The 21954-nt window shown below is 60.2% G+C and overlaps 3 protein-coding genes across 3 annotated transcripts; 1 reads left to right on the forward strand and 2 right to left on the reverse strand.

The window, feature by feature from the left end:
• Positions 1 to 575: 575 nt before the first annotated feature.
• On the reverse strand, positions 576 to 6571 carry BESB_046540 (atypical MEK-related kinase (incomplete catalytic triad); the record flags this gene model as incomplete). The annotated part of the gene is made up of 8 exons (XM_029363105.1): positions 576 to 657; positions 1235 to 1336; positions 1570 to 1705; positions 2305 to 3366; positions 3875 to 3968; positions 4505 to 4777; positions 5285 to 5368; positions 5969 to 6571. The coding sequence occupies 8 exons, from the start codon at positions 6569 to 6571 to the stop codon at positions 576 to 578; spliced, it is 2436 nt and encodes an 811-aa protein (XP_029220471.1).
• Positions 6572 to 8284: 1713 nt separating this feature from the next.
• On the forward strand, positions 8285 to 11846 carry BESB_046550 (gamma-glutamyl hydrolase; the record flags this gene model as incomplete). The annotated part of the gene is made up of 5 exons (XM_029363106.1): positions 8285 to 8789; positions 9157 to 9299; positions 9582 to 9737; positions 10130 to 11310; positions 11510 to 11846. 5 exons carry the CDS (start codon positions 8285 to 8287, stop codon positions 11844 to 11846), a joined length of 2322 nt encoding a protein of 773 aa, XP_029220472.1.
• A 1828-nt stretch (positions 11847 to 13674) lies between these two features.
• On the reverse strand, positions 13675 to 21657 carry BESB_046560 (uncharacterized protein; the record flags this gene model as incomplete). Its single annotated transcript, XM_029363107.1, has 3 exons — positions 13675 to 16520; positions 17094 to 18708; positions 19231 to 21657. 3 exons carry the CDS (start codon positions 21655 to 21657, stop codon positions 13675 to 13677), a joined length of 6888 nt encoding a protein of 2295 aa, XP_029220473.1.
• Positions 21658 to 21954: the final 297 nt, after the last annotated feature.

Consider the following 21954-nt stretch of genomic DNA (forward strand, 5'->3'; position numbering starts at 1 on the left):
GCGTCTCGTGCGCCTGCGTATGCTTTTGCTTGCCGCGCTTGTCTCCGCCTCTCTCTTTTCCATAGTGTCTGGAACATGGGACCCACGGCACAGAGGCGCCACAGCCTCAGAAATCCGGGCTGGCTCGTTTCACGCCCGATCCATGCATGTGATGCGCTTTATTCCACAACGCAAAGCGTCTCACCCCCGCCACCCACAGGCGAAGACAGCTTTGACTACGCATGCTCGGCAGCGGAGGAGTTTCAGCACAAATCAGCCAAAACACATCACAAAAGATAGCTCTCTGGAAATATTCAAATTAACGAGTGCGGAAGGTCCGCAAAGCTGCATACTTGCTAGCGTCGTATTGTGGAGGCGGTTCGCGCGGCTGCGGCAGCCCGTCCCCAACTCAAAAACAAGATTTTCAACCTCATCCCACGATCCCTGACGAGGAGCGGTGCAGAGGTAGATCACAGGCAAGAGACCAAAAACACATGTTGCATCCTTTCCGCTTCTGAAGCAACGCCTGTGATGTAACGAGGCACATCCACCAAGACGGGCACACAGATGCGAAGACGACACTCTCGATGCGAGGTTCATCGACTCATCATCATCCACGGATGTGCGCGAGCTTGTTCGGAGGTCAGACGCGTGCGCGGATCCTTGGAGAGAAGGCCCCTACGAATAACATGAGAGAAGAAAAGGAGCCGTTATGTGCATCGACACACGAAACTTGCAACGTAGATTGTCCAGAATGTGAAATTAGTGGAAACCGGCAAGTCCACCCAAGGAGTTATTCTGTACGATTAGGCATACCGCTTGTCGGCAGCGAAGCCACAAGGTACATATATATAAACTGAGAAGCAGAAAGAGGAAGGGTGTATGGTGGCATACAGACGCATGCAGCAGTGGAGCACTGCGTGTGCATAGGCAGCCAAACAGAAGTGCGTTTGTAGGCTAGCGCGCTCGGACGTCGCCACTCGCGGACGTGCAAAAAGGTGCTTTTCAGTCTTCACACGCACGTCAGACCACATCGATTTAAGCCTGCCTCGGCTACACTTTCATCTCAGATTTCGAGTGCAGCCACATAGTACGCATGCAAAACGACTGGCTAAATAAATATTTGAAATAGACTTAGTTGCACGACCTACAGGCGAAGAGGCAACGTTCGACACACCGATTCATCCATAGGCGCAGACAAGAAAAAACGGAGATGGACCCCTCAGTGCCTCGTGTTGTAAAAGCTGAAACTCACCGCAAGAGATCCTTCACATCTTCGCTGACGTGTCTGTACTCAGGGAAGACGATATCCTCGGACATTATCGCTGCCACTAGCGCCAGTCCGGTGTCTCCTCCTCTGAAGGCCGCGAACCAGCAGTGACATACGTAAACGACTAGCAGGCGCACTGACAGGACAGGTTGGACGGCAGCTCCCGCATACATGAGTCTGCCTTGAAGCAAGAAAAACGCGCCTCTGACGAATCTCAGTACACTGCCTGGAGTCCCCGCGTTTGTGAGTGTGCGTCTCGCCACGTGTATGGAGAGTACGATGCTGCCGCCTCATTTCCCGGGAGAGGGCATGCAGCTTACGCGTAGAAAGGAGGGCGCCCGAGGAGAAGACAATACAGGCACACTCCGAGGCTCCAGAGATCTCGACTGCGACCATCGCAGCCTCCGTCCTGCGCGACCCCGAGGCACTCAGGGGGGGTGAACAACCGCGTGCCTTCTGGGCGCATGAAAGACACAGCGCAGTGGGGGAGCAGCAAGTTCGGGAACGGAGGAGAATCTCCCGCCCACCGAAACCTACGCAGGGAAATCCGTGCCTCGGTGCTAGTGGAGACAGATCTGGTTCTCTCTCTCCCGTACCAAGGGGGAGCTTAAAAAGCAAAATCAACGGGACGAAGAAAAGATGACCACAGCCCCTCACAAAGAGATCCACTCGTGCAGATGCGGCTGCGACCCGACTCTGAGCTGCGGCAGAAGAGCCGATTCTGCTGCCTTCTCCTGAGTCACTTGCTTGCACTTCCGCTGAGCCGACTATACCAGAGAGAATCAGCCGCTGCATCTCCAATTGCGATCCTTGTCTTGCGGGTCTATCCTACGCATCGTTCCCCTGGTGACATGCGCGACTCTGAAATGCATTTGGTAATGGACTCTTCATCCTAACTGGTATACCTTTCAGCCATGTTTTTGTTGGAGCTATCCGTGTAGCGGATACGTGTTGTCAGACGATGGAACGCCGTTTCTCCACACTCGCTGCTCCTCCGTTCGTGCGGCTTCTCCCCTTCTGTCCTCCACAGCTTGGAGCACAGCCACCGAACTCACCTGAGTCCCAGATGGAGACCCGCTCTCCGGTAGCGACTGTAGCGCTATTGAAGTCCACGAGCTTCCACACACACTTCGTCCGTTCTGCTTCCAAGTCAACTGTGCCGTTCCAACTGAGGAAGTCTCGGTAATCAGAGAGGTCGGCGAACATCGCGGCGCTTTGTCCACGCTCAGCGGCACGCCACACGCTTTCGCTGGACGGGTCCGTGCCTGCCTCACCGGTTGCGAGCGGCTTTCCTCCATCTTGAAGGTGTTCCTTGCCACCAAGGGAAGGAGAGGAAGCTGTCTGCGTCTGCGGACCGGTGTTCGCCGACGCGTCATCGCGCACAGGCTCGACCGGGATGCTTTTCGCTTGTCCGCGAGTACGCAGAAGTGCAGCCTCCTCGCCGAGGAAGACAGCAGCCGCAAGTGAGCATGTGGTGTCGCAGCTTCCCACAGTTCTTTTGAAAATATCCCTCCCCTGAGAGAGGAGGGAACAAGCGCGCTCGTCACACGCGCTGCCACTGCGGCGCTTCCGCGGACGCGTGGGCGACGAGGAAGACAAAGAAGACTCGGGGGGCACGGCTCCTCCATCGCAGACAGAGGAGGACGAGGGCGCGGCAGCAACAAGCCGCGACAAGCAGGCAGAGGACGGGGAGGAACTACAGCAGCGAGGAGAGAGTGTGGAGGCAGCCGCAGACGTGGAATTGCCAGGAGAGGACTGCTGGAGAGAGCACGCCTCTTCTTCGTGGCTATGGCATCCCCCTCCGGAGGTTGCAGAGCAGCACGAGAGCCGGCGTCGAGCGGTCTGGGAAGCATACGCTTCATACGGAGCGAGTCGCCCGGCTGCAGCGTCCGCAGCCGCGGCGAAGGCCGGCGAAAACGCAACAGCCGATTGCTCGTCGTCCTCAAAAAAGTCTTCATCGTCCAGCTCCTCGTCGTCGCTGGCAAACGAAGAGGAGCGGAGGAGACCGTCGTCCTCTTCACGATCTCCGCCAGGCCCCGGGACCCCCACGAGCCCGGCGCTCTGCGGCCGGCCAGACGCCGGCGCGCCAGGAGGGAGCGAAAGAGAGACTAGCCACTCTGAAGAGAGCAGGAGGCCGCACAAGACGACGAGTGCATCCAGACAGGTGGGGCGCACGCAGGCATCGATCGAAGATCTGCTGAACAGATAGAATGGACGCCCTCCAGCGCGAGCCAGTGGACGCAGTCGAGGCACGCCTGTCGGCGGAACTTCATAAGACTACGAATAGAAACACGGGTACCGTCGCAATGCATTAGAATGGTGCAAAGCCATCTGACGCCATGACGGGAACGGAAGCGCAGCCGAAAGGGACAGAGGGTCGCCATACGCAAGCTGAACAAACGCCAAAAGGGGAAGGCCCCCGGTCGCGCAGACGAAACCGCACATACGGGCACTCGCTTTGAAACTAACTTCAGGGAGCCTCACACTCTGAAAGGGCCGTCGAGACGACGGCTGGCATTCGCTGGACGGCAAAGCTGGATACCAGGCGCGAACGCTGGTGAGTGAAGACGGCTCACGAGAGTGAGAATGCGGTGATCGATAAAACGACTGCCGCGCGAGACTGACCTGACGGCGGAGGCGAGACGGCAAGGATGTTCTGAGGTTTGATGTCCTTATGCACAACACCCAGCGAATGGAGATAGTCGACTGCGTCGAGCAGCTGCGCGAACAGACACCCAGAAGTCAATGGGGCAGTGAACACCTACAACGAGACAAGGCCTTCATCACCGAAGAGAGAAGTTGCCTAGGAAAACAGGCGAGGAGAATTCCGGAGCGAAGTCGACACCCACGCGCCGCGTTCATGGAGCAGCACACACTTACACAGGCAGGTGTCGACTGCGAATTATGCAAACAAGCACAGATGTGCGCTTTGAGCCCTTCGTGTGCCACCGCTTGTTTCCCGAATCCCTTCTAGCCCCATGCCACCCTCCTGCTGCCCGCCCCCCTGGTGGTCCTGCGTCAGCTCCCTTGCGTCAAGTGCCGGTGCAGATTCGCCAGGCTTGGAGTTATGATGTCAGCTGAATGCGGAAAAGCATGTGGTTAGGTACAGAAGACGCCAACTGAGCGCCCCGTGAACCGGGCCAATATAACCTCTATCGCCCTTCAGGCGCCCACGGTGCGCGAGGGCAAGGCCAAGGCCGCTGCTCTCCCTGCCAGCGTGCCCCCTGAGACGGTGCCCTCAGGGCTCTAACCGACCTGGGCGAAGACCTCTCGCGCGGCATCCTCCGTATACACCGTGATCTCTCTCTCCGCAGTTTCTTTGGCTAGCGCCCGCGCGTGACGGGTGGTTGCATCTCCCGGCGAAACGACGTGAAACGCCTGAGCTGTCTCGCTCCACGTCATCAAAGCATGCGGAAGGAACTGAAGCAGAAGACGAAATTCCCCGCGCTCTGTGTCGTCGACGACGCCGTACAGTGGGCAGATGTGGCGGTGGCGCAGCGAGGACTGGACGAGCAGCTCGGCTCGAACCTGCATAATGAAGGGAAAACCGAAAAGAAAGGGAAAGGCAGGGTCAGAGCAGGAGCTCAGCGACGCCATTGCGCGCGGGCCTCGAAAACTGAGGCAGCTGACGCAGACGGCGCCGCCAGACTGGCGGACGATCGCCCTCGCGTGCCGGTAGCGTGAAGCCGGACAGGTATGAAGACCGGTATCTCTTCTGGCGAAGCAACTACAAGAGAGAGTGAATTCGCCTCGCCTGCCACGGCGTGGATCAGCTGCAGACTTGCATGCGTCACGGCACCCGACAGCATCTCCCTGAGCGGCGCTACGCAGAGGCGTATCCATGGATCGCCAAGGCGGCGCCTCGCAGCACTTCACGGCCGGAGATCGCTACCGAGAACGCTTGGGGAGGGAGCGAAGAGGCAACTCGTTCCAAAGATCAGAAACGCCGCCCGCTGCCGCGCATCTTCGCCTGGCCAAACACACAACGCCTGAAGCAGGGGGAGAACCGAAAGGAGACAGTTCGCAGACTCGTACCTTATCCCATTCGGTGAGGAAGCGAGGCCCGTTTGGACCGAACGCCGCGGTGCGCGAGCGCCGCAGAGCCTCGGGAAAGTAGGTCTGCAAGACGCAGCAAAGGGCAGACGACGGCGGCAGAAACAAGGATCAATGGCTCGAGCAAGGCGATAGATGAGAAACGCGCACACATGATGCAGACAGGATGCACATGGATATACACAGCAGACCCTTTCACAAGCGTGACCAGTTAGTGGGCGCCCGCCGCCGTCAAAACCCTCCTCCTTCGGCGCGACGCCGCTCCGCGGAGGACTACCGAGAAAGAGAGCTAGACTAGCGATCGAAGACCTTTTTTCGTCCGCCCCTCGTCGCCCGCGTATTTTGTCCATCCAGAACTGGGATGTGTTATGGCCGCGAAAACCACGACACACAGTTGTCTAAGTATCATGGAGAGGCGCATAAATGCATTCGGTGGTACTCAAGTCAGCAGTGTGATCGATGCTCTGTCTGTCCCTCGTGTGAATTCAACGCACGGCCCCACCGAACTGGCAGGCGCACGACGACTCTCAAGGTCTATGCGCGCCTCTTTGTTCTGGTCACACAAAACACTGAAAGCCTTCAAAGAGGCTGTCTTGTGGCCGTCTCCGTGAGTCTCTGCATGCGGGTTTCGCCTGCCTCCGAGGCACCGCGCCGGGCGGGACTGACCTTTACTGCAAGCGGGCGGAGGTTGTCGGCGAGATCGAGTGCCGCAGTGACCTTCCCGTAAGTTCCGCGTCCGTACACGCGCCGAAGAAGCACCAGGTGGTTGACGCACTTCAGCGAGAGTGCGTCCTCTCCGTTAGAAGATGGCGACGAGTCCTCCGTCATCTGAGCGCTTCTGCGTTTCTTCGCGCTCCCTCCAGTCTCCCCGTTCCGCGCGCACGTCGCCGACCAGCGAACGGCGCCGGAGCTCCAGAAAGACCCTCCCTCCTCTGTGCCTCGCCGCAGCAGAGCGCGTGCAGCTTCGGCCTCAAACGGGAGAGGCTGAGCGGGCAACGCAGAGCAGGAGGAGAGAGCGGTAGAGGCGGGAGAGGCAAGAGCGGAGGGATCGGAGGCAGACTGCGGAGCGGAAATGATGGAACACGGCGACCTGAGACAGCCGGACTCAGAGAGAGGAGAGGCTGCCCTCCCCCTTCCTCGCTGTTCAGCTCCAGACATATTCGAACAAAGGGGCGCGCGCTCCTTGCTGAGGCACCCTGCGGGAAGAGGCTCGCCCGAATCGTCGCATGAGGGAGGACCACGCGGAGCCGATCCCTCTTTCTGACTCATGATGCAGACACCCCAAGAGGCAACTGAGATCCCACAACATATCCGGGGGGAAAGTGGAGCTCTCCTTGTGTCTCCTCAGAGAGGAGCTGAGACGTTTGTGTGACCCGTAGCCAGAAAGGTGACGCTTCAGGCTCTCATCGGCGACGCGTGCGGGTGTGTGGGCCCTGGAGAGCGCCGCCGGGTGAAGCCGCGGTGACAGCCGCAGAGGGCGAGCGAAGAACAAAAAGAACTGCTACGACCTCAAAGGTACCTCCGCAAGGCGGCTAGAGAACGCCGGTGCGGGAGAAAGGGCGAGAAGCAGGAAGAGAGTGAGCATTGGCAAAGACTATTCTGAACAGGAAGCTTGAAAGCAGCGGTTCAGCAAGCCTACATCAGCTGAAGTTCTCGGCAATACCAGCGTAGAAATGTCAACATCGACGGCCGCGTGGCGAAAAGTCTCTCTACGAAGAGGCTCCGCAACATAAAATAGAACCGAATCAGGAAACGATATCGACAAGTGCTGGAGTGCCTCCCTGTCACGACCGAAGATGAGAACGGCCAATAAATGAAAGAGAAACGGAGAGTGACAGCCCGAGATGGAGGAAAGATTACGTGCCGAACCTCGCATGCCCGCCACAATTTCCCGGTGTCTGGCGAGATGTCGCAAGTGTGTAGCTGTATTCTATAGAAGGAAGAAGAATGCAACGATATGAGCTTTAATTTCGATACAGCGTGGAATCTCGAAGCATTTTACGCGATTCTCCAGGGACGCTCCTCCAGTTCGCGGCAAAGACCCGCGGCAGTGCAAGGAAGGGCCGAGGTTTTTTTCGCGGATTTCTCCGCCGGAGTAGTTCACAAGATAGTGTGCAGCAGCGTGGAACCGGCGAGTCCGCTAAATGTCTAGTAGCCGTTTCTCACGGCTAGAGTTCAAATAGTCTAGTGGTTTGGCGTTTGCTGAGGACAATAGATCATATTTCGTGTTGTCATGCGCGCGTGTCTCGCGTCGGAAATTCCGCAGCGTGCGCGGAATTTCGAGGTCCCGGATGTGACTTGCAAGCGCTCTGGCGACCTCAACTTTTGGTGGTTCGCAGTCTTGGTTCGAAAGAGACTGCAGCACAGTCCTGCCTGCTGCGTAGAGCCTGTCGATTCGTTTCACGAGGAAGAGTTTCCTCGATGCTTCTTGCATTGCACACGAAAAGCACGAAAGGCGCGAAATTCGCGGTAGCTAGCCGCCTTTTCTCCCGTCCGGCGGTCTGGACGGCTATCGACAGCCTCGTGGTTTTTTCCCTTTTCCGCTCGCCGAGTTTTCTTCAAGACCTTTCGTCGAAGGCACAGTTTGCTCCCTTTTTGGGCGGAGCGTCAATCGCTGCAGTGTCTGGACGCAGAGTTTTCTTGCCATCTGCGCCAGGTTTGCGTCGTGTGCGAGTCTCACGCCTGCTGCAGAGGACCTCTCCCTGCCCCCCCCGAAGTCGATCCCCTGTGTTCCCTCGGTTTGCTCTATCACGAGCACGCGAGTTACATGCGTTCCCTGTCGTTTCGCGCGTTTTATCCTCAGTCTGTGGGTAGCTAAATCAGCGCTCTCACGCGCGGCCTCTGCAGCAGTCGACCTTCCTCGTCAGTGTGCGGGAGCCGGTGGGAGCTGGTCGGGAAGGTTTTCAGGTTGAGTGCTCAGCTGTGACGCGATGTGTTTCGTCTAGGGGCAGGCATCTCTCGTCTTTCCTCCCCTCCTTCGAAATGCCTCGCTCAGGCGGATCTTTCGGGAAGGCGTCCTACCTTGCCGGTGAGGGGGGCCTCTTGGACACGTGCCGCGCCGGCAGTCAGCGTCGTGGCGGCCATTTTCTGCGATGCTCTCGCGCGTGGGCGCCGAGAAGGCTCGCTTCGCTGCTCCAGCTTTCTGTAGCCGCCTTAATTCTCAGCACATGCGTATTCGATCGTGTCCCGGTCGTAGCAGTCGGAGGAAAAGCCGCCACGCGGGTGTCCGTGCACACGGCCGCGGCACACCCTACAGAGAGCCCAGACAAGGAATTCGAGCGCGAGTTCAATGGGCTTATCTCCAGCGATCAGCATCCCGACCGTCGACAGCCTCACAAGGCTGAGTTCAAGCGGGGGAAGGGAGTGTCTGTGGAACGCGCGGAGCAACTCTGTGCAAAGGCTCCAGATGCGGCGGCATGCATCGCGCAGCAGACCAAAGAACCGGTGCTTCCGACGACCACCCGCCGCAGAGCAGCTCTGATCGGAGGTGGGGCTTGTTAATCAGAACAGGCGCGCGCTCCCTATCGGCTAGATACCCTATTCGCGAAGATGCGCGTGTAAACATATATATATATATATATATATATATATATATATATATATATATATATATATATATATAGCAGGTGGACAGGGGTAGTTAGCGCGGTGTGAATGTGCGGCTTGTTCACTGTGTGCGACAGTGCATCGTGTTTGAGGTGCTTAGGCGTGCCTGCTTCTATACCGATGCATCCCTGGGGTTCGCAAGGAAGCGGTCGCGTGATCGCAGAGGAGATATTTCCAGTTTCATCTGGCGATCTTCGTCTAAGCGTCAGCGCGGGGTTTCTTTCTGGCTCTTGGGATCCTCTCTGCAGTCCTCGCTCAAGGGCCTGTTTTGCCTTTCGTTAAGGGCACGTATCGGCATTTGTTACGCGACGAAGAGCTGCTGCCTGAGGACGGCGGCCCTTCGTATGTCAGCGCCTCCTACGTCAAGTTCATCGGAGCTAGTGGAAGCAAAGTGAGTTGAGTCGGCGGGATATATATCTATATATAACTACGTGTTTGTGCATGATTCTTTTAACTGTCTTATTTGTATGCCTTGAGATGAAACAGATAATCGAGGGCGCGTTTCCTTGAGAATGCGCAGTTCCACGTTCGCGGGTCCGCGTGTATATGCGTTAGGGCGTAGAGATGGGCTCTCTCGCCTGCTTGCTAGTCGCTGTATGAATATAACAAGCGGCTCTGTCTGCGGCCCTATGGTCGGCGTCGTATTCCCGTCTTAACGGCGTTTGTACTTCAGGCTGTGCCCGTGCCTGCGTTCGCGTCGGATGCGGAGTACCGGGAACTGTTTGAAGCACTCGACGGTCTTATTCTTCCTGGAGGAGAGGCTGCCATCAACGAACCGAGCGCAGCTTACTACCGAGCAGCCCGTCTCTTTCTCGACTGGGCAAAAGAGGTACGTCGCGATCGCGCAGCCTTGCGGCGCTCCTGCGCACTGTCACGCAGTCCGCATAGTTAAGAGGAAAATTATGTGGGTATAAATCCAGGTGAACGCCATGCATTAATATACCAAAGATTATCGGGACAAACAGGTACTCTGGGCATCGCGTTGTGAGAGTGCTCGTCCTGTAAAACGTCGCGGCCGGCTGCGCACGCACACGAGCGGCGCTGTCGTCGTAACGCCTGGGAACGGCTGGTCGACTCCCTACATTGTTCTCCTGATGGGAGTGTGTCGTTACACGCGCTGGCGGTCGTCGCAGGCGTGGCGCGCTCCTTTACCTTCCCTGCGCTGCGTCGTCTCTGTGACCACTCGGCTGCTCTCCCACGCACCCGGTGTCTCGCCTGCAGGCGAACGACTCGGGGCGCTACTTTCCTGTTTTCGGCATTTGCCTGGGCTTTGAGGCCATGCTCATCTGGGGCAGTGGCGGCCGCTTCGACTACTTTACTACCGACGACTACCGAAACCTGGATCGCAGTCGGCGCCTGACGCTTCTTCCTGGCGCCTTAGAGGCTCGCTTCTTCGGCGGCCGGGGGTTTTCTTCTTCCGAGGCGGGCGACTTCGACTCCTCGTCTGACGGTCGCTTATCTGGCGATCGCGACGCGCGGCCGAGTCCGCCAGGCGCCTCCGCTGCTCTCCCGCACGCGAGATCCGCAGAAGAAGATGTGTCTCCGGGGCTCCTGGGGGACATCGAGGCGCCGGCTGCTGCTGGCAACGACCTGGGGGAGCTAGACGACACACCAGGCCGCGGATCTGCTCAGGAGGCGCTCGAGGTTCAAGAGCCCGCGCCTGGTCGCAGGCTGCTTCTCCTGCAGAGGGGGGCGAGTCTAGGCGTGCCGCCCGGTACGCGAAGCGGAGGCGACGGCGGAACGGGAATGGCGTCGGCTCGCGTAACCTTGGTGCAGCCTCTGCTTGACGGAAGGAAACGGTCTGTCGCTGCGGTCTCCTTCTCTGCGGCCGTCTCTCCGTCCGCAGCACCCGTGCCGCGACGCGCGCGGACTTCTCAAGAAGGGGGGAAGCCACGCCGATCGCCTGCCGAAGACCTGCGGGATTCGGGCGCGTCGCCGGAGAGCCAGACAGCGCGGACGCACAGACACGAGACGGAGGACGCGAACTCGACAGGTAGCCCCTTTTTCGTCCTCAGTCGTGAGCGGGAAGCGGACGTGAAGGAGGTTGACGATCTGCAGATCGACGACCTGGACGGTGCGGGTGCGGCGGGGTCGGCGGACGACGATCTGCACCTCGTCACAGAAGAACCAACTGGCGTGTCGCCAAGCCTGGAAGGAGCCGAAGACCTATTTGAGGGAGGTGGAGACGCGCTGCAGAATGTCACGAGGGCCGAAGCGATCGCTGCACTGCTCCAGGAACAGCCGTCGTCATACTTCCATCATCACCGCCGGATGACGCGTGTCGAGTTCGAAAGCGACCCGCACCTGACGAAGAACTTCCAACTGGTCGCCACCGCGCGTGTGGGAGACGGCTCAAATCCAGACGGAAGCGACGAGATTGTCGCCATCGTGGAGGCCAAAGGGTAGGCGCATCGAGCGGGAAGAGGGGCGCGATCGAAGCCTGCTCAAGATGCCGCTAACTCTTGACCGCTGCTGATCGACAAATCCCACAGCGGGCGCCCAGCGGCCGCGTCGCCTGTTCGCCTGCGTAATGGAGAGCCGAGCGTGAGCGGCTTTTTTGACGTGATGTCTGTGTGTGTCTGTGTATCTTTCGCGGCACAGATATCCTTTTTACGGCTTCCAGCACCACCCGGAGAAGCCTCTTTTCGAGCACTGCCCTGTGGCGCAGATTCCGCACGACATGGTGTCGCGGATGATCTCGCTGTACACTGCGGCGTTCGTTGGAAGCGAGGCGAACAAGTCGCCGCGCGCAGCGGAGCGATTCGACAAGGAGTGGACCCGTCTGTTTGAGCGCCGCACGCCGTTCAGCACTTCGTCGCCAGACAAACCTTACGTTTTTGAGCAAGTATACTTCTTCTCGGGCTCCGAGGCTGCACTCCGCAGTGGCGAGCGCAAGGAAGAGACACGCGGAAACCGCCTGCAGAGGCTGACGAGCTAGGACGAGCGTGTCTGCCTCCCGTGTCTGCCTCGATTTGAGCACCGCAGACCAGACGGGGGACTGCGCGTGCGGAGAATGCGAGTTTGCGGCTGTCAAAAAGGCTTCGGAAGCTGGTCAGTCGGCGCGATTGCCGGCACGGCGCCTCATGGTTTTCCCCTGCTCTTGGATGCAGGTTGTTCGGTTTCCGCAGGCCCCTCGCCAGAGGGCTGAAGAGGATTCTGTGAGTTGCCTTACGTGAGCAATCGCGTGTGCGTCAAAGCAGTCTGGACGCGGCTCGGGGGCCTTCTTCCGCCCTGCCTGCTCACGCTGGTGATTTCTGACCTTGGCCCGAAGGCCGTGAATCAGGTGTGTCATTTCTCCAGCCAGCAGGTGTGTGTGTGCTGCGTCTGCTGAGTTTGCTTTGATTTGTTTGTGTAACCCACGTGGTGTAAAAGAGGCACAGAAAACGTGGGGTGTGCGGTGGAGGTGTTGATTCGTGTCTTCGTGATCACCGCGAGCTCGGGGAAGGCGACGCCCTCTCGCTGGAGAGCGGGTGGACTCGAAACCCTCTCTGCGTTGCAAAGTTCCCCTGGGAAGAGAGGACGAGCCCGCACGCTTGCAGCCGATGCCCTGCCGCGCGCTGTCGAGTGTATCTCCACGCGGGGTGTAACTGCAGGGATTGTCGGTCGCTGCCTTTGGCAGGCGCCCTCGGCGCGTTTCGCGTGTGTGGTCCTGCGTGAGTCTTCTGCGAGGTACGAGTGGCCTGTGGGCAATTGAAAGAGCCGTGCTAAGTCTACGCGATCGGCGGAGTTCCTCTGTTAAACTATTTCACAAACCAAAGAGACACTTCACCGTCCCACCTGCAGAGGCGCACGCCAGTCAAGCAGCAGGTGGTGTCACGCGCTCGGGCTGCGGCTTTGCGGTGGACGCAATTCGCGCGCAGAGTCTACCAGAAAGCAGCACTTCGCAGCAGACATATCCCAGGTTTCCAGCGCCACAGTTCGCAAAAGGTGCATAGAAGAATAGCTCCGTATCATCTCTCAACGGGGCGGCTTCGCCCTCTTTTTGATGGGTGCCTTGATTCATTTACGGGACACTCACTAGCATGTTGCACCTGGCAACCTCCCGACACTCGGCTTTGGTTGCATACCCCCGCATTCCATCTTTGCGTTGGCTAGTAAATCCCCTCCGTGGAGGGGCCGACGACAGAGCGGGGCTTGATCTTCCCGGGTGCTGAACTGTAGCTTTCGCGAGCGTTGGTCTCCATCTCTGCTCTACCCGCGTGTGCTTCACTCGCCCTTGAGCCCAGGACGTTCAGCCAGCAGTCGGGCGCCACAGTTTTCAAGGTGTGTTTTCGCTATACCGGTAGCAGGAGTTGGGTCGTCCCTAGGCCGCCAGGGGTCTTCGAAATGCACTGACGTGTATGATCTAGGACCTCTGCCGATGCACACCCCTCAGTATCTTGCTTCCAGTTTGCCTGCATGCGGCGTTTGGGCTCGCACGCACGCCAGACGAGGGTCGACCTCCTTCAGCTTCGTCCTGATTATTCGTGCCGCGCTAGCGCGCGAAGCATGTGAAATGAACACGTCAAGTCGACATGCGGATCGGGTGGTCACACTGCCGATGTGCCGCGCTGCTATCCCCGTTGAGCGAGGTGGAAGGCGGACGATGGATGCCCGCCTCAGTCCTCGTAGAAAGGTCGTCGACAAAGTGCGGACCCTGAGCTCTCTCACGTAGACCCTCGGCCTCGAATCCAGATGCGCGGAGACTCCCGATGCCTCACCTTCAACAAACCGAAGCAGGGAAGTCGCGGCTGGATCCTGCGCTGGCTTGGGAGCTGTGGAGGCGTTTAACGACTGCGAGGGCCGAACCCGGCACGCGGCTGCATGAACCCTTCGGACGGGCCTCGCCCTTCAGGGACCTCTGCGGGCGCAGTGGAGACCAGGGGTCTCACCCTGCCTGCCGCGCTGTCCTCCGTGCGCAGCAGCTGCCTCTGGAGCTCGCCCTGCCTCGCCTTCAGCGCGGAAAGGGCTCTCAAGGCCTCTTCGCGCACCTGCAGGTCTCGGCTGGCGGCGTCCCTCGCGACCACGCACTCGCCTCTCTCTGCAAGCGCGCGCGGCGGCATCGCCCAAGGCGCCTCTGATTTCTGTGTTTCCTCTGCGTGGTGGTGGTGTTTGAGGCCGCTGAGCGTGCTGGAGGCGTGCTGCGTGCCAAGAAGTAAACGGCTGTCAGACCGCACAACAGCGTCTTCCACTGCGGGTTCTGTCTGCACCTCTCGCGCGGGCACGCAAAGCTCGCGTCCGCCACTAGGTGAAACTTGCAGTGCTTCTCTGGCGGAAATTTCTCCGCGCGTCGCGCCTCCCACATCTCGCTGAGAATAAGGGGTACATGCCTCTAGTGGGGCTGAGTGATATCGGTTTTCAAATTCTTCTAACACGCGAGGATATGTCTCTGTGGGCGTGTGGGCAGGCGCTCTCGGCAAGGCGGATCTTTCGAAAGGTCCCACGCGGAGAAGAGAGGGCGCATGCAGCATCGGAGTCCGATGAAGACCGAAAACCGAGCTCGGTTTGGCTGTCTCGGTTGGCAAAGAAAGCGACCGCCTCGACGCCACTGGAGCAGTCGTCGTCTGCGTGGGGTCGGAAGCGTCATCACCGCGGGTGCAAATGTGCACACCTGTTGGGTCTCCATTCCTGCCATGCCTAAGCGGCGCCGTCTCGTTTTTGATCTGATCGAGTCGCTTTTCTGCCTGGTGCTGCTGCCTGTGGAGGATATCTGCGAGTTCTCCACGCAGGGCGTCACGAAGCAGCTGTTGCTCGTGAATCTTCCGCTGAAGAAGATGGACCAAAGAAGTCGCCTCAGCGACTCCACCGCGCTGCCCGTCCGTTCTAAGTGGATTGACTGCGCGCGGCCTCCCCACGACGGTCGCGACGGAGGCCTGGGTTCTCCTGTCTGGCTCCCCGTCCCCTTTCGACACCGGCGAGAGCTGAAGCGGCACGAAGTCAAGTTCTGCGTCTTGAGACTTTTCGGAGGTTTTCCGTTCGCCGCCCGCTGCGCCTTCGAACACGTCTGAGGGCATCGAGAAAAACCCATCCGTGGATCGTTTTGGAAGATGCTGCCCTCTCTGCGTTGCTGTCGGAGGGCAGGAATGACCTCTGTTTGCTTCCCCAGCTCTCCAGACCAGTCCTGTCTTCTCTGGCTTTTCGCAAGGAGCGAAGTTTACGTGAGTCTTTGCCTGCAGCTGCCCATTCGGCTCAGTCACTCGGGTCTTTCTCAAATGACTTCGCGGAAGGCTGCCAGCAGATCCGCACGGGCTTTCTTCTCCGGGGTGGGGGACGTGCTGCCGTGTCGCGAGGGCTGTCGCTTCCCCTTGGACGCGCGCTTCGTTGACGCTCCCAGGTTGGTGGCTAGAGGCACTTTTTGAGCAATCGTTACGGCAAGGTGCGTCTTGTCTAAAAATAAGCCGCGGTAGCGTCTGCGGCTTTGCGATGCTTTCGAGCTCGGTTTCAGCGGTATACAGCCCAGGCCGAATCTCTCTGCGATTTTCGGTGGAGGCTTTCTCTGCCGGGGGTGCGGTTGCTGCACGGGTTGTTTTCGCCGGTATGCCCTCGGCAATACTTGGTTCCGAGGCGCGCGTGCGGCAGTCCAGGCCCCGCGATGGAGTCCGTAATGACGGCGCACGTGGGCGGCTAGCCGTTTCGCTGGTCGACTGGGCGAATAGCCTTGGGAGGGCACTTCGCGGAGAGGCGAGGGCTCTGCGCTTCGCCGCATCCGCGTCTGGCGCCACGGCCGCAACTACCGCGCGGCCCCCAGGAGCCCGAATGCCGTTGCGCTCCTTCCCAGGCACGCTCGTCGTCGACCCGCCGCACTTGTCTGCCCTCGGGGGCCCCGCGCAAGTTACACGCGGCGGGGGCTTGGCGCTTAGTGGTTGCGAGGCGCAAGCCTGGTTTACTGCCCGCGAAAACGTCGAGGACGAACTTGCGTCCAGCGACTTCACCACTCTCTCTGCTCTCTCGCGCAGCTGCTGCAATGCCGTCCGGTCTCTTTGTTCCTGCTCCTGCTTCGCGCCTCCTTGGATGCGAGTCGCACCCAGGCTCTCAGCCTTTCTCAGACTACAGGCGACAAGAAGTGGCTCCGTGGTGCCTTCTCCAAAGGCGCTAGGGCTACCGTACAGACTGCCTGGAGCTTCTCGGCTCACTGGGTTCTGTGCGAGAACGGCGGCATCACCTCTGCAGGGCGCTGCCCCGGGGCGGAGATGGGGGGGCTGCAGACTCGACGGAAGCAGACTCGAAGCTCTCCAGACCTCCGCAGTGCCTTTTGAGGCAACCCCTGTCTCTCTGTCGCTTCGTTGGATCGTCGCCCACATCTGCTTCTGCCTGAGAAATCGTTTGCGATAGCCCTCACCCGCAGCTTCTTCGAGCCTGCTTCTCGCGACCTTGGCGTCATCCAAGCTGCGAGGCCGCCGAAGTGACAGTTGAGCGTTTTCACTGCACGTCTCAGCGAGACTGAACGCCTTCCTGGCACGAGGCTTGCATGAGGAAACCTCCGAGCAAGCGGGGTTTCCTGCTGGAGCCCCTGGGGCCCCTGAAGGTACCCACTCCATGCTCCCGGGTGGGCTGTCTCTACAGAAGATGCGCCCAGGTATCCTCGGACTGGAAAGCGAGGATAGGGCAGAGCTTTGGTGGACTTCGGCATTTGCTGGGGAATTTGAAACATTTGAAGCAGACACGCAAGCGGAGTCGAGGCAAGCGCCACTGGCCTCTGGCAACGAGGAACGATGAGAAGGCGAATCATGCAGAGAGGGAGGAGAGAGACGATTGCAGCGCTGCGCTGTCCACGGGCCCCCCTGTGCGTGTGGAGGCCTGCCGACACCGGCCGCAACCTGCGGCGAGGGACGCGAGCCCTTCCATCTCGGCGCTTCCCTCGAGCATTTAAAGATACCCGAATGGGTAGGCCGCCATTGTCTCTGCTGTTTTTGTCTTGCCTCCTCAAGCTGGCGTAGCTGTTCCCGAATGATAGAGACCTCGTTCTCCAATTTCCAGCGGCCGCAGTGGTCAGTCAAACCTTCAAAGATATGTTGGATTCGATGAACGGGTCTTTGGTCTCCCTGTTTCGCGCGAGAGTCTTCCCGCCCCCTTTCTCCGCACCCGCCGTGAAGGGGTCGCGGACTCCATGCCCTCCGGCTAGCACTGGAAACGCTTTTTCCAACTCGTGGAGGGTGCGGGACAGGCTCCAGCCTTTCCAGCCGCCTGTCACGCGGTCGCCTCTCACAGCTGCTGGAAGGTCCTGAGGGGACTGGACCGCGGGCTGCAGCTTCAGGGTGGTACGCAGCCGCCAGCGACGTGTGAGGCAAGTCGCCTCTGTTAAAAACTGCGACGTCTACGCTGTCCGTGAGAAAGACTGAACTGTGGAAGGTCTCCTCGGTCAGTGCCGAGGCGCTGAGTGTTTGGCTCGTGACCAGCGAGGGGGGGCAGCCTGCGGCCGTCGACCCCGTCACGCTGGGCGTTCCTGCAGACTTCGGCTCAGGCGCCGAGATTCTTGGCAATTCGCTCTGCGTGGGGGGACTTCTGGGCCCGGAGATTCGAGGGCGCCCACACGTAGGAAGTCCCTCGCCTTGGGGCATCGCTGGCGAGTGGCTCGGGCTCTTGACCTCAGCGCTCCCTTGCGGCTGTCTGCTTTCCAGCACGGAGGGAACGCGGGCGCTGGAGGGGCATGAACGCTTCCTCCTCCTGCCTTTGGCAGCGTTCGCGTCTCTTGTGGCCGCTGGCTCCCCACAGACCGACGAAGCAGGGGGGCTTGCAGTCTCCCTCGGGGAAGGCGAGGCGGAAGTCGCTTGCGCACGCTGACTGCCGAAGCAGCCAGGTCGCGTCCCCCCCGGCAGTCGATCCGCCGTCGGAGTTGGAGCTCTGCTCGTCTGAACAGCAAGAAGGAGGACGCCAGCGCCCACAGGCGCCGCCGCCGCAGACGGATCTTCCCTGGACACAGGCAGACCCAGAAGCACGAGTTGCGCGGCAGACTGAGTCTCATCCAGCAGACGCGGAACGCAGAAAGGCTGCAACTGTGCGAAATCCTGCCCCGCGGCCTCCTCCTTGTTGGGCCGCTCCCCCGCTGCAGCCGCAGCGGATGAGAAGGCAAGGCCGTCGTGCAGTGCCTGCGCGCACGCCAGACGCGTTGCTTCGTCGCGAGCGCATCCTCGGAGTCTGTCAAGAGCATGGCGGGGAACCCCCGGCGTCGATGCCGCGGCGCCGTCGTCCGCTGCGGTGCTGGGAGTCTCTCTCTGGAGCAAGTCGCCAGGGTACTCGACGAGGCCCGTCCTCGATGGCGCCGGCGCTGCTGCATGGGCTGTCGGGGTGCCAGGGGGCATCCCCGCGACGCACATCGCGGGGTGCGCCGCGGCTTCGCGTGCTTCGTGGTGCCGGCTTCTCTCCACGCTCTGACGTTCCCTCCTGTCGACGACTCGTGAGCCGCCCTGCTCTTTTGTTCCCGAATCGACTGCATGCAGTGGACACCCCTCCGGCGGCCCGCTAGACAACAACAGGGCGTCTGCTCTCTGCAGCTCCAACTTTTCCCTCTCTATACGCAGCAGCTTCTGCTGCTGCCGAAGGAGCGCCTGCTGCAGCATCAGCTGGCGGCGGAAGCAGTCGCGATAGTTCAGTTTAGTGCAGACTTCGTTCTTCAGCTGCGTCTCGAGGTCGCCAATCCGCTTCGCCATGGAGAGCTGGCACTGCCGCTCGTCTGGTGCCTGGAGTCCGAGACAGAGCGCAACATGGGCCGCCGTGAAGGGGGCTGGGGGGGGATGCGGCTCTTCAGGACGGTGGACGCATGTGTCATCACCCCTGCGTGCTGAAATGTCGGTAGTGAAGTGCACAGCAGAACGAAAAGGAAACTGAAGCCTGTAGCACCGAAACCAAGCACATGTGCTCCATTGATGGGGTACGCGGGGGGGGAGAGGGGGGGCAAGCCTTACTGGAGAATATGTCTTTCTTTTCCAATCTATGATGAAGTCGAAGCAGGTCCTGAGCCTAAACGCGTCCCTCTATCGGGTGCTGCCTGGATCACCCAGGCTCATTTGCAGCGGCAGGTGACTCTCTGGAATAGGAGTCCTTGCAGCCACGATGGTGAAACACAACGTCAAAGTGAATTCCGCAAGCAGACTATCCTGGCCCCGGCTGAAGCAAGTTTTCTGTGCTCCATATGTTGCCTAGTCCGCATCGGTGTGAGCAACGTGGACACCGATATTCAGGTTGCGTATGGACAGAGTTCGGGCGCGACTGTCCCCCCGTTTCTGCTGACGGCCCTTTTGCCGGCAGACACAGTTACGGCGAAGCATCTCCCAGTGGTTGATGATTCTCCTCGTCGTTCACGCCCTCCCCGTCCGCGGTTGGAAAAGCGTAGGCAGTTTCCTCACCTTCGAAAGCCAGTCAAAGCCTGTCTTGCTGCTTGCTAGCTCCTGCTTCTCTCCTTCCGACAGTCGAGCTGGCGCGCGTTCTTCCTGGGGCTCCCCAGGCTTTTCCTCAAGTCTCCCGCCTTGTGTTGAAGGGCTTTCATCTTCGACAGCCCGCTTCCGCTCGACAAGTCCTCGCACACAGTCTTCTGGGCATTCACGGCTGCCGCTGGCATTCGCGCACGTCTGCGTGAGCCTTGCACTCTGTCTCTGCTGGTTCACCTCCTGTCTCTCCTCTCCGCCTCCGCAACTATAGCCCGCGTTCTTGGAGCCCCGGGCAGTTCCCCCTGGCGTTCCCTGGCTGTCTCCAGCCGCGCCTAGGAAGTTTGCTCTCCGGTTCTCTCGAGCTAACATGGCTAGCGGGGCGACGTCCGCGTCGCCTGCGTCTGGAAACCCGAGTGCTGACCGCGGCAGAGACTCTGTAGCGGCCGAGCGTGCAGCGGCGCGTGGTTCCTGTTTAGCCGTTGGCTCGTGTGTAGTCGTCGATTGAACGGCGCGCGAAAGACCTGCTTCCACAGGAGACTCTCTCAAGGCGCATCGGCTGCGTCCACTGGAGCCCAAGGCGCTGAGCCGTCGGGCTTCGTCGCCCGAGTTCGATCTCCACGCACACGTGCTTCCTCTCAAGCTGCGAGCCGCCTCAGGGCAGAGCTTTGAGTCTTCGCGGATTCTCTCCGGAAGCATACGAGAGACTGTTCGTCCGCCTGGATGAACAAGCGTCGCCTCCTGCCCCCGGTCGGCGCTCCTTTTGACTTTAGAGCTGCGTCTTACTCTTTCCTCGCTCTCCGCGCCGCTGAGGCACTGCTCCAGTGCAGGCACAGCGTCTGGTTCCCGAGTTTCAGTGCGGGGCCCACTCAGAGCCTCGCAAGGCTCCCCGTGCTCCGGACCGTGCCGCGGCAGCGTGTTGACGCCTCCGCATGTGAGCTCGCCGACGTCTGTCGAGGTCGTCGGCCCCCCGCATCCCTCCCTCGCATGTGCGACAGCGAGGGCCTTGCAGAGGGTCGACGCGGCAGCTGAGTACCGACGTGGAGTTGAGGACGTAGCGCTGTCTTTCGCTTCGTCACTGTCCTCTACGACGCCTCTGGGCTCCGGCAGTGCGCTCCAAGTTCTGCGGGAGTCCTCTTCGTGCTGGAGATAACGTGTGTAGGTCTGCGGCAAAGGCACAGCTTCGTCTCGCGCCTGGACAGGGACTCTGCAGTCGAGGCTCGCCACAGGGCTGCTTGCCGCATAGTCCTGCTGGAGAGGATCTCTTATCACGTCCGCGCATGAGCAGCTTCCTGAGCTTCGGCAACTTGTGTTGCCTTTGGCCGGAATGCGCCTCCCTCGTCTGCCATATCGGCGCTCCTGCGGTTGACCCTGGCGTGCCTGGGAGTTTTGGAGAGTTTCCGCTTCCCCAGGTGGGCCGATCTGGCGCGGCGGCGCAGAGCCGGCTGCGGAGTCGTCGCTGGGGAGGCCTTGCGGGGCTGAGGCCGGAAGAAAGACTGGAAGACGTGCCGCTGGCGCACGCGACGTCTGGTGTGGTTCGTGACTCGGCAGCAAGCCCCACGTTCCCCAATTCACCATACTGCTCGCCTCGATTGTGGCGCGGGCAGCCGCAACTGCGATCGCAGCGGCAGCGCGAGCTTCTTGTATCGCCCTTCCTGCAGCGTCGTTAGTGTAGGAGGCGGTCTCGGCAGATGATCGAGCGTCTTCCCCCTTTCTGAGGTCTGTAGTCCTCTCGACGCTCCCTGCATGGTTCCTCTCCTGTCTCTCTGATGTCGTTTCTGACTGGATGTGTGAGTGAGTGGAGGCTGTGGTTGCTGTGGAACACGCCAGAGCGTCTGCCTGTGTCGCGGGTGGGGGTCCTCCGCCCCTTATGCTAACGGAGTCAGCTCCTGAGTTGTTTCCGGCGCCCTGAGTGCCCCGGAGGAGATTCGCTAGGTCCCGCCTCCCCGCAGCTTCTTCTCCGGTTGCCTGGTTGCTTGCAGACGCCGCCGAACGAGCCTGATGCGGCCGCGACAGAGGGAGTAGCCTAGTCGGTAAGGAAGGCAGTTTCAACAGCACTGAGGAATCTAGCGCTGCAGACCATTTCTGGCGGGATTGGGTTCGATGGTTGCCTCGGTCGGGGGCTCTCGTTTCTTCTGCGGCACTGTCAATAGACTCCCTCCCTACGTTAGTGAAGCTTAGCAGCGGTGATGCGCCACTGTCGCACTTGGCGCCATGAGGCAGTCGAGGACAGATCGGGGGCGCAGGCTGATGCTGAGCCGCTGCAGTTTTAGGGCGCCCACGCCGTGAACCAGCCTGCGAACTCATCTGCCCTCCTGACGGCTGCCGGCGGCACTCCTGCTGGGGTTGACTCGCCGGCGCGCGTACCCGTTGAAAGGCAGGAAACCGTGCTACGGCGGCAGCTCTCATGTTGTGCGCTACAGCCTCTGTTTCACAGTGACCCTCGGCGGAGGGTACTGTGGACCCCCCCTCGGAATAGCTGGCCTCCTCAGGGCACGAGCCCACAGGCGAGCAGCGAATGCGCGCAGCCGGATGTGCAGAAGATGCGACCGTGGATGCGGCACAAGGAGGATGGGTCGGCACCTGTCGAGTCGACCTGGGAGCCCGAAGTGGGGAAGGAAGGGGACGGGACGCAGAAGCAGGAGAATCAGGCAGGGGGGCGCGCGGGTGTCGGGGGGGGGATGCACAGAGGTGGGATGGGAAAAG

Source organism: Besnoitia besnoiti, chromosome III, assembly GCF_002563875.1.
Source record: "Besnoitia besnoiti strain Bb-Ger1 chromosome III, whole genome shotgun sequence".
Classification (NCBI taxonomy): Eukaryota; Apicomplexa; class Conoidasida; order Eucoccidiorida; family Sarcocystidae; genus Besnoitia; species Besnoitia besnoiti.